The sequence below is a fragment of the Haliotis rubra genome, unplaced genomic scaffold, assembly GCF_003918875.1.
Source record: "Haliotis rubra isolate DU_JTF1 unplaced genomic scaffold, ASM391887v1 Scf221, whole genome shotgun sequence".
NCBI lineage: Eukaryota > Metazoa > Mollusca > Gastropoda > Lepetellida > Haliotidae > Haliotis > Haliotis rubra.
Window position 1 is genome coordinate 937,404 of NW_025766237.1, and position 11,773 is coordinate 949,176.

An 11,773-nucleotide genomic window follows, 5' to 3' on the forward strand; every position below is an offset into this window, starting at 1 on the left:
CAGTTATGTGTATTTCAGAATACCACTCACCCCACCATCCAAAAGGAGACAGTTTATAAATTATGCCCTGGAATGGAATGATTTAAGGACTATGAGTGTTATGTACATCTTTCTTTACGAGTGAGTGAGTGAGTGAGTGAGTGAGTGAGTGAGTGAGTGAGTGAGTGAGTGAGTGAGTGAGTGAGTGAGTGAGTGAGTGAGTGAGTGAGTGAGTGAGTGAGTGAGTGAGTGAGTGAGTGAGTGAGTGAGTATGTTATTAAGCCGCTTTTAGCAATGTTTTAGCAATATCACGGCGGGGAACACCAGAAATGGGCTTCACACATCGTACCCATGTGGGGAATGGAACCCGGGACTTAGGCGTGACCACTAGCTAGGCTACCCCACCGCTCCCTTGTTATTATCTCCCTTGGACCACAGATTCCACTTCGGGTCTGATCAGATAACTCTGGATAGGTATAGGTTAAGGTGTAAGGTTATGGGGGATATATTTCTGTATGTCCTTGGAGGTGTTATGTCTCTGGGGTGTGGTACACGTAAGCATGGTGAAAACACCCGGTGTTTTTATTTGACTGTGCAGAACTGCGTTTCTCAGCGTGTCAGAATTATGTTTCCAATATCTACACGTTTCACCATTTGTAAAAGTCCGAGACGTGCATGTCCGAGACGCCATGTTATAACTAAGATACAATTCAAAGTGTCACTCTGAACTTACTCACTCACTCTGTTAACATCAAAATATATCCTCTTGTTGTTTCCGTCAGTTTCGGAGTTTTATGTAAATATCGGTGATATTTGATTGATATATTTTGGCCTTGATTGGTTTTCAGCAGAACATGCTTGTCGTAAGAGGCGACTATCGGGTTCGGGCTACATGTCATCGTATCCCAATTGCATAGATCGATGCTCATGCTGTTGATCACTGATTTACAGACCACCGTCATATCGTGGGAATGTTGCTGATTTAGGCGTTACACAACAAACAAACTAGTTATGGTTTGGATTCAAATGACTTAAAATAATACTGTTTGGTGAATGCATTATAATAAACAGGGACATATTCAATGGTTTGATCCCTGGATTGTCTGGCCCAGACTCGATTGTTTACAGACCAAGTCTCACAGGTGAAATACGGCGAACTGCGGCCTGAATTGTACAGAGTTGCCAGAATATCCAGAATTGTACAATCGACTCGAGATTTCTTCCGGATGGTGAAAAAGTTTGGTCGATTGTTTCTTAACGAAAACTATAATATGGTTAATAATTATTATATGTGCATCACGTCATACTATGGGTGATCATTCGATTTGTTGTTTATTGAAGACACGGGGGTTATCGATTATCCGGCGTATAATATACCATTAAAAACAGTCAAGGAGGAAAGAGATGATGAAGAGAAATTAAGGGACAATGTGACAATTTATTCCATTCCTTTGGAAATGTTTCATCTCTCTCCATATATATTACTTTTTCTCATATGCATTGGCATTGGCTAGTGGTATGCTCGCAAAATGGAATATCCCCTACTTTGTTTGAATGGTATGTTTCCATTACAATATGTAAAGAGTAATGGAATGGAGATAAAGGATGGTAATCTTTATGCTCAGAGGGAAGAAATAAAACAATATGAGCGACGTTTGTGTAGCTACTAACACCGTTATTGATCAAGTGATGTACAATTATTGGGAGGAAGCCAGTGATATGACAGACAGGAGAATAATGGGATTAAGATTGCTTGGTGATGAGTTGGTTGCAGGCAGTGGTAATGTAATACTTGTATATCCATAGAACACTCCTCGTTGTTCATCACACCAACATCTAAATGCCACTCAAACAAGTTAATCTTTAAGTACTCAAAAAGGCCAGTAGATGTTTAGGGAAGCTCGTTTTGATATTGCTGGCTGCCGTATCATCCCGGTACCTCAAGGGTCCAACCAGGAAGTCAGGATATCAACGTGTTGGAATACTTTGTGTGATGGTTACCTTGTGTGGAGCTCTGACATTGTTTCTGGTGTAATGATACGGAGACATTGTCTTTGTGTGATGGTTATACCTTGTGTGGAGCTCTGACATTGTCAATGTGTAATGATACGGAGACATCGTCTCTGTGTGATGGTTACCTTGTGTGGAACCCTGACATTGTCTCTGTGTAATGATAGGGAGACATTGTCTTTGTGTGATGGTTACCTTGTGTGGAGCTCTGACATTGTCTCTGGGTAATGATACGGAGACATTGTCTTTGTGTGATGGTTATACCTTGTGTGGAGCTCTGACATTGTTTCTGGTGTAATGATACGGAGACATTGTCTTTGTGTGATGGTTATACCTTGTGTGGAGCTGTGAAATTGTCTCTGTGTAATGATACGGAGACATTGTCTTTGTGTGATTGTTATACCTTGTGTGGAGCTCTGACATTGTGTCTGTGTAATGATACGGAGACATTGTCTTTGTGTGATGGTTATACCTTGTGTGGAGCTCTGACATTGTGTCTGTGTAATGATACGGAGACATTGTCTTTGTGTGATGGTTACCTTGTGTGGAGCTCTGACATTGTCTCTGTGTAATGATACGTAGACATTGTCTTTGTGTGATGGTTATACCTTGTGTGGAGCTGTGAAATTGTCTCTGTGTAATGATACGGAGACATTGTCTTTGTGTGATTGTTATACCTTGTGTGGAGCTCTGACATTGTGTCTGTGTAATGATACGGAGACATTGTCTTTGTGTGATGGTTATACCTTGTGTGGAGCTCTGACATTGTGTCTGTGTAATGATACGGAGACATTGTCTTTGTGTGATGGTTATACCTTGTGTGGAGCTCTTACATTGTGTCTGGCGTAATGATACGGAGACATTGTCTTTGTGTGATGGTTATACCTTGTGTGGAGCTCTGACATTGTGTCTGTGTAATGATACGGAGACATTGTCTTTGTGTGATGGTTATACCTTGTGTGGAGCTCTGACATTGTTTCTGGTGTAATGATACGGAGACATTGTCTTTGTGTGATGGTTATACCTTGTGTGGAGCTCTGACATTGTGTCTGTGTAATGATACGGAGACATTGTCTTTGTGTGATGGTTATACCTTGTGTGGAGCTCTGACATTGTCTCTGTGTAATGATACGTAGACATTGTCTTTGTGTGATGGTTATACCTTGTGTGGAGCTGTGAAATTGTCTCTGTGTAATGATACGGAGACATTGTCTTTGTGTGATTGTTATACCTTGTGTGGAGCTCTGACATTGTGTCTGTGTAATGATACGGAGACATTGTCTTTGTGTGATGGTTATACCTTGTGTGGAGCTCTGACATTGTGTCTGTGTAATGATACGGAGACATTGTCTTTGTGTGATGGTTATACCTTGTGTGGAGCTCTTACATTGTGTCTGGCGTAATGATACGGAGACATTGTCTTTGTGTGATGGTTATACCTTGTGTGGAGCTCTGACATTGTGTCTGTGTAATGATACGGAGACATTGTCTTTGTGTGATGGTTATACCTTGTGTGGAGCTCTGACATTGTGTCTGTTTGATGATATGGAGACACTGGGTGATGAAGGTAATCACTGACTGCTAGACTGGCATACGTCTCACATTTAGAGTGTATTGACAAGGAGTTGGTTTTGGATGACTAACTGGGAATGGGAACTGATCTGGGCCTAGTCCACTATATATTTTCAGAATGCACTTTACTTCTGTACCCATGTCGAGAATAGAACTGACCTTGTGAACTTAATTGTGTCATCAATAGGCTAACCCATTCACTCACACAGGCGGTAACGTCATTAATACGTATACTTAACTGAAATTGAAGTTCATACCAGGTCTGTATATAAATGTGAGTAACCAACCACTGCATTCAACAACACAAATATTATTTGTGATAAGACAAATATTTATTGCATTTTATCAAAGTGAAAAATCTAATGTCTCATGGTTATCGAGTACAAAACGGTTTCTATATACAGATTATACAGGGTGTTACTCCATCTTCCATTTGTACCAAAACAAGATAAGATCACTGACAGACATGCAGCTGTATTCTCTCCACTATTATATACAGAGAGAGCAGAGAGTCATGACATCAAGTCAAACCAGGTGAGCTTCTTGTGTCTGAAACACAACCTGTCTAGAACATATCCTGAACTTCTCAATCAAGTCTGCATTCTCATCGCTTCCTGCATCTGTTCAAACCTTACTGACGACACTGATTTGTGAAGAGATGACAGAAATACTGAAAACATTTTTAACCACGTAAGGTAAAAATACACATCACTCATGCTTTGTGAATCCGTACAGCACTTGTGAGATTGTACATCACTATTAGGAATTAGGTATTCCTATCTATAAAAAATATCACACTTTCAACAGTTCATATCCCATACATAACCTATATCAATCAGGCATATCACACTTTCAGCAGTTCATATCCCATACATAACCTATATCAATCAGGCATATCACACTTTCAAGAGTTCATATCCCATACATAACCTATATCAATCAGGCATATCACACTTTCAACAGTTTATATCACACATGTATTTCCTTCTGTTGTGATCCTTCAGCCAATGAGTTCATTCTTTGTTTGGTTTGATGGCATCGAGCACCTGGCTGATGTCACCATTCTTGGCCTCCAGGAGACGAGTGAGCCAGCCTCCGTCGTCAGAGAACCCCATCAACAACATCTGCTGGAGAGCATCGGCAATACGTGGATCTGGGAATATAACAGTAAATCTAAACTTGCAGTCTCATAACGGTAAACAGATAAAGAAATACATGGGTGACAGGAATCGGTGTATAAAATGCCTGTGACCTATTCATCATTATTACCCACGTGGTCAACGTATGGGTAGTTGCATACTAATCTCGTACGTCACACGAGTGTCGTATCGCGTTGACCTGTGTCGTAACGACTTGACCTGAGATTCTAACGATTTGATTGGATAACTGATGACCTCTCAATTAGGTCACATTCTGACGTAACTATTTTTTCATTCATAACAAACACGTGGATCCATTCATTCTACAACTTAAATGCATTGTGGGAATGTAAACATCGCGAACGTTGCAGTGTCGCTGTTTAATTGTGGGCCGAACTGAGACATTATACCCGTCGAAAAACGTAAACGCAATGTTTCCACCAGTGATGTTAGCCGAATGAAGCAACTGCAAACCAAGAAACGAGGTGCAACGGAGTAGTTTACTGTAGGAGGCTGTACGAGGCGATGACAACTGACATGCATCGTGACGTCGGTTACCATGGCAGTGACGTCATTAGTGGGACGTCATGCAAATATTGTACTACAGTACAAAACTCTTCCGCAACCTCTTTATGAAACCGGTTTCGGTTTGAAACCAAAACATAACAAAAATACGCTATTTTGTCAATTTAAATGCATGTAAGGCGTGGGTAATAAATAAAATACCACACTTTCGGTCTCATTACATACGAATTATACGAAACTTCGTGACCTTCCTATGTTATCTGACCTCGCTTTCGCTCAGTCAGATACCATAGGAAGGACACTCGTTTCGTATAATTCGTATGTAATGAGACCGAGTGTAGTATTCTCTATTTATTACCCACGTAGTCAACGTATGGGTAGTTGCATACTAATCTCGTACGTCACACGAGTGTCGTATCGCGTTGACCTGTGTCGTAACGACTTGACCTGAGATTCTAACGATTTGATTGGATAACCGATGACCTCTCAATTAGGTCACATTCTATTTACGGGATCAAACAGATATCCAAGGCTTTTTAAAAAAAAAGTCGGTCAGTATCTTAAACCAAAATTTTAGGAAAGATCTTGCAGAAGGTATGGCCCAGTTGCAATCATGATGAAAAGGTTATTAGAACTCCCTTACTTTAACATACACTGATGACAGTCTTAGTCCTAAGATCACATTGTGCAAGGGATACAGGCATGCCCATCTACAAAGGTCTCGGCCACCGACCTGTCTGTTTGTTTAACATTGAATTTTTACATAAAAATCCTAAGATTAACCAGATCCACTACATTGCAGATTGAGAATGAAACTGTTCTGTCAGGTCACAACTCACCTGGATGACCTGTGAGGGGAGAGGAGCATGCAGTGTCGGACAGCAGAGTCCATCCATCACCCGATGAGTGCCCCTTCTTCTGGGTGTCTGTCTCGGTCGTCTCATCTGATGGTGCCTTGTCGGAGTCCTTCTTATCAGCTCCTTCTCTTCCTTCGTTACCTGGTTGCCCAGGGCACTGACTAAACATCTGGGCCATGAGGTTGCTGAAGAACTGTTGACCAGCCTGGGGGTTCACACCCTGGGGATTGACACCCTGGGGGTTCACACCCTGGGGATTGACACCCTGGGGATTGACACCCTGGCGACGTCCATTGTGCTCAATATCAACATCCACATCAATCCCTGAAAATTTAGAATTGGAATAATTTAAACAAATAACAAATTATTCTGATAAATCAGAAACATTACTGAATGTTTCATATAGGAATATTCATCTGGTTTCTGAGTGATGACGAGATGACATAACTAACACTGAGATTTGCTCATATGGAGACAGAGTGACTAAAATGATGAACGTGAAAATAGAGAGTAACTTTTCAGTCATGAAATTAACTTCTTACCAAAAGGTGTAAGGAAAGCAGCAACAGATTGTCCCATGTTTCTCAGATATTCTTCCTGTGCAGTAGTCTCCCCTTCCTGTGGAGTAGTCTCCCCTTTCTTGTCTGTATCAGTCTTGTTTTGTTCATCAGCACCAGAGGGAGCTCCTTCCTTGTTGGTGCCACATCCAGGGTGCTGGTTTCTGAACTGGCTCATGAAGTTGTTCATCCACTGATGGCAGTGTGGCGGAACCATGAAGGGCTGTACAGTTGAAATATGGAAGTGAGTGTCAAGGTTACACTTAAGTGAGTGAGTGAGTTTAACTTTATGTCACTTTTACCAATATTCCACCAATATCATGGCAGGTGACACCAGAAATGAGCTTCACACATTGTACCCATGTGGGGATTCGAACCCGGGTCACTCACTCACTCCAGAAACTGTACCTTTGCATCTCAAACTTGAATATGAATTACAAATTTCTGTTTCTGGTAAAATGATAAAAGTTCAAAACTTTAAAAGCAGCATAATTATTTAAAGGCACAGACATATTTCTTTCTTCAGTGCAAATATATAAAACCATTCTTTTAACTTTACTTCCAGCTGTAATCCTCACATAATCGATACAGGGATTTTCATGAGCTGTGGAATCCTCATAATTTGACTTACTCATTTTGCTCTGATATGTAAAGGTTGATACTTCAAAAAACATTTATGTACAAGTCATAATGAAGTCACAGCCTAAACTTGTTTCGGTATACATTGTATAATGAAAGTATGTACAAAAAGACTGCTCACCATTCTGCCACCACACCTGGCTGACTTTGGAGAGACAATCTTCCACATGTCATGTTGAGGGTGAGCGTTTTGAGCCTCACACTGGCTGCACAGGTCGTAGTCGGGGCACACCAGACACGTGTACCTCACACCATACACTGCTCCTTCACAGCCGTCACAGATCACGCGAGGATGCAGCTCCCCACTGCCACTCTTGGAGCTGTGGGTCCGAGGGGCGTACTCTACAAACACAGATTCAGTTCATGAACAATATGGAAAGGTATTACTGTAACAAACAAAGACGAACTGCAAGAACTGAACCGATAGGCAAAAGAAAGCTTAAGAGAGTACACGCACATGTTGAAGATGGCTAAATAGGAAACAAACAAAAAATACAGGTATTGTTATACTTCGGATGTTCTGAGACGGTTTTAAGCCTAGTCATATTCTGATAACATTTGTAAAAAAATTATTAAACTTATGCTTCCAATCTTTATGGTGTATATATTTAACAACTACACACTGGTAAGGAAATAGATAAATTACACTTACAATATAGATGTAACAAAGGAAAATTTATGAAAATAACTATATTAAAATTAACACAATTTAATCAACTGTTTATCTATCAAACTAAACTACCAGGAAAAGCAAAAGGATGGATTGTTCCAGAATTTGGTTTACTGTAATAACCAATATCATGAATAGTGTGTGTATGTATGTTTGGCATGTTCAGTAAACATTAATATATGATCATGGTTTTGGATGAAAGAAATCATGTATTACAATGTTGTAAATAGTTCGAAACAACCGACAATGTATTCTCCCTTATTGGTGATAAAATGATAAAGGCTGTACCATATTACAATGTTCAACATATCTTTACAGAGTAGAAACAAGCATGACAATATCTACATTTATCATATAGCTAGTATGAAACATTATCCCATAAAGCTTAATACAAATGTTGACCCTGGTGTGGTGTGCAAACTAGCATTACAATAACCACATTATCCCACAGATGAATCTAACAAATGTGCACATTCATAGATATGAATATTGACACTGGTGTGATGTTTGTAAGCTTGGTTAAACACATTTTTTTCACAAGATCAATGAAACATACAAAAGGTATAAAAGATGAACCTAGTCCACCATGACACAATACCTCTTGATGGATATTTTATACACTGAATATACTGGTTTGATTGCACAATGAATATAGTATCTGATGAATATTCCATAAACTAAATATTCCAATTTGGTGACAGACTCACTTTTGATGTAAATTCGGAACACTGAGTCTGTAACAAACCCCAGAGCTTCAAGAAGTTCCTCATCAGATGAAAATGATACTAGGTCACCATCACTATCTGAAAGAACAAACAGATTCATTTAAAACTATATCCTTGCCATACAGATGTGTTAGCTCATATCATGCTGTAAATATGTCCTCAACCTTGTTTCCTTGTTATTTATTGTCACTTACAGTGCTTCTCACATCTAATACTAGATTACAATACAAGGAAGATACATATTATATGCAGTACCTTGACCAGTTAGTTTTATTATCACTTGCAGTCATATCAGCTGATTATGGTGAAATATGGACCTAACTGACATTACCGGTACATAAACAAAGATCCACAATACATTCAAATAACATTTATTTATTCTAACATCATGTATCAGTGTCTCTGTTCAATATATAATATGTATGTAGGTCTCTTATAATGCTTAGGCCCTGAATACATATAATTTTGATAGTAACAAACAAGCCCATTTAAATTGAAAAGAAGCCCCAGTGAGACCAGAGATTCCTGAGGAAATCTAGACTTGCTTTATTTAGGACTTTAGCACTGCAGAGAGGGCTTGGCAGTTGGGAAAATAATGTGGTTCAGGGACTGTGAGACAGACTAGACAGACTACTGCAGATCGACTGAGCTGGCTGAACTTGTGTGTCCTCACACATATTGTGACATACAATTGGGTTATGGAATTACTTTACTATAAGCTTTCCGAATGTCATTTCATGATAGAAAGCCTATACAAATCTGTCACCAGCTATAGTTTGAAGAAAAGGCGTAATAGGTGTAAATGTATATTTACCTTTCCAGTAGAGGTTAAAGTTTCCTCTGACAAGTCCAGGAAACACTTCCGATATCTTCTTGAACAGGTAGTCGAAGCTGGCAGAAGCATCTGACGGAACCCCAAAACGTCGGATCTCGGGTTGACTCGAACCCTCTCGCTCCAGGGAGGCTTTGATGACAACTGAGTCGGACATGACAGCGGGTTTACTTTGGGAAGTGCAGCGGCGAAGTGTTGACGGCAGGCGTACACAGTAGTATTCAAGCAGACGATAAGGTGACAGTTGTTGTCAGTTGCGCTTCCGTGTGTTCAGCGTCGTATGGCGTTGTCAGCGGGATATATGCCCGCCTCACATCTACCCAGACTTTTATATAGACCAAGGCGCACTGACAATGTCAAAATTTATCAAAATTGCAAGTAACGCTGATTTAGATTTGTTCAAATGTTGGTTCACTACGCAGCTTCCGGCGGAACATAAACAAGATTTTTGTTTGTAATCGCTATAAATAGCTCCACCTAACAGTGAATCCATTCCTGTGGATTGTAAAAGAACAGTCTAGATGAATTTCATCAGAAAATCAATTACCCGTATTATACATTTCCAACATGTATTCATTTTACATTCAACATTAATTGATTGCACGTTTCCAACATTTATACATGATGCATTTCCAATATTTATTAATTTCATATTTAAACCTTCACTTCAAATAATATATATTTTCATTGGGTAAGGAATCGCATTTTTGTGTACGTGTCCTACAGATGTGTTTAGGTTCGAGTTGATGCGGGGCGTCAAAAAGTTGATTACAAGCCCTCCAAATCAGTTGAGACAAGATTGTCTAGTTCCCAGTGTAAGAACGATCATCTTGGATGAATGGAACATATCCTTGTGTATTCGAGCTGAATTCGACGTTCTGGTGATTTCGACGATTGCATTGCACGCGTTATATCGGGGGAGTACGCGTGCGATCGGAGTGCACAAACAGTTTCACTGGTAGGGCGGGTGCCAAGTCGCTGTCGTGAGAAGTTTTATTGACAATGGAAATCGGGAAGTAAAGTTATGTAAAAAGCAAACAAACATCAATATTATTTACCCGAGATCGTTAATACCACTTACGATGCAAAATCAGTTCCCATTATAACAAAAAATATCAAGCGAAAATTCAGTTAGATCAGTCGTCTGCTGGTGACAGGCAACATATAAATAGGAAGCCACGTGATCACAACACTCCCTTGCTGTGCGGAGCAAAAAGTATTGCTCATCGTCGAAAACCCATACAAAATACCCGGATGTTACCAGCGGCACAGTTTTGCCGATACGATTTCATCAACGCTATTTTTGTAGGGAACACTTGATATTTTTGTGTGAAATAGATGAATATATCCTTTATCACTCGAGGTTAGTAAAATAAAAACTTTAGATGATATTACAGATAAAAAATACGTTTTTGTCTTACATCGTCGAAAACCCCTGACACCGGGATAATATAGTCTCCCTGGCACAGTCAACTGAGGTCGGCTATGTGTACGTTCATGATTTATGGCTTGGGGGTGATGGTAAGTTTTACGGAGAAGCATGTCCAAAATCAATGACCACGCCCTAGAACATGTGTACAAAATTGATGACCACCCACCCCACTTAAAATCATTATACCCCACCTCCCCAACCCATATATTACATGAACGGTCCCTAATTGTGTACAAGTAAATATCGGCTTGGACAGACAATGCCTGATAACCTAGTAAACAGTTTACTCAATGGTTTAACTTAAAATCACACAAAACACCCTTGTCAGAACATACACAAAGGGAGGTAATTGCGTCTGCTCAAGATCCTAACTCACAATCCTGTAACACAGGCCAATGTTTTGCTTCCATAGAGCCACGGTTGTTTTTTATATGTTTTTATATCTTAATCATTAACTGTCCCTTTTATGGTTTTGTGACGACCAGTTCTAACTCGGATGTTTCCTACTCACAGTTTTATGAAGAAATATTAACAGTCTATGGGTAATGTGGAGGATACGAACCCTTCCATTATTTGAAGGAAATTTAATTTGCCACTAAAACGCCAAAAAATCCATATATATAAGAAGTCGCTTGTTAGTGAGTCAGTTGAGTTTTACGCCGCTTTTATTGACATTCCAGTAATATTATGAAATTACACCAAAAATGGGGTTCACACATTGTACACACAGGGAATCGAGCCGGGCATTCTGCGTCACGAACGAACACTTTAACCACAAGGCCACCTGACCAATCTGTCTCACAGTCCCTGAACGTCATTATTTCCCATTCCGACCA

The 11,773-nt window shown here is 39.9% G+C and overlaps 1 protein-coding gene across 2 annotated transcripts; it reads right to left on the bottom strand.

The window, feature by feature from the left end:
• Positions 1-4,549: 4,549 nt before the first annotated feature.
• On the bottom strand, positions 4,550-9,932 carry LOC124277412 (sequestosome-1-like). Of its 2 annotated transcripts, XM_046713111.1 has the most exons (7): positions 9,488-9,932; positions 8,656-8,751; positions 7,400-7,620; positions 6,625-6,862; positions 6,347-6,406; positions 6,065-6,316; positions 4,550-4,714 (listed from the first exon to the last, which is right to left on the bottom strand). In XM_046713111.1, exons 1-7 carry the CDS (start codon positions 9,660-9,662, stop codon positions 4,575-4,577), a joined length of 1,182 nt encoding a protein of 393 aa, XP_046569067.1. In that variant the 5' UTR covers positions 9,663-9,932; the 3' UTR covers positions 4,550-4,574. The 2 variants fall into 2 exon arrangements, with proteins under 2 accessions (XP_046569067.1, XP_046569066.1); XM_046713110.1 differs by having other exon boundaries at positions 6,065-6,406; positions 9,488-9,931.
• Between the last annotated feature and the right edge of the window lie 1,841 nt (positions 9,933-11,773).

Bases quoted from the DNA above. Each gene is read 5' to 3' on its own strand.
- LOC124277412 (XM_046713110.1), bottom strand. From the start codon at position 9,662: ATGTCCGACTCAGTTGTCATCAAAGCCTCCCTGGAGCGAGAGGGTTCG. The intron at 7,621-8,655 runs GTGAGTCTGTCA...CTGTGTTTGTAG, and splicing joins GTTCCGAATTTACATCAAAA to AGTACGCCCCTCGGACCCAC. The intron at 4,715-6,064 runs GTGAGTTGTGAC...TTATATTCCCAG, and splicing joins TCCCCTCACAGGTCATCCAG to ATCCACGTATTGCCGATGCT.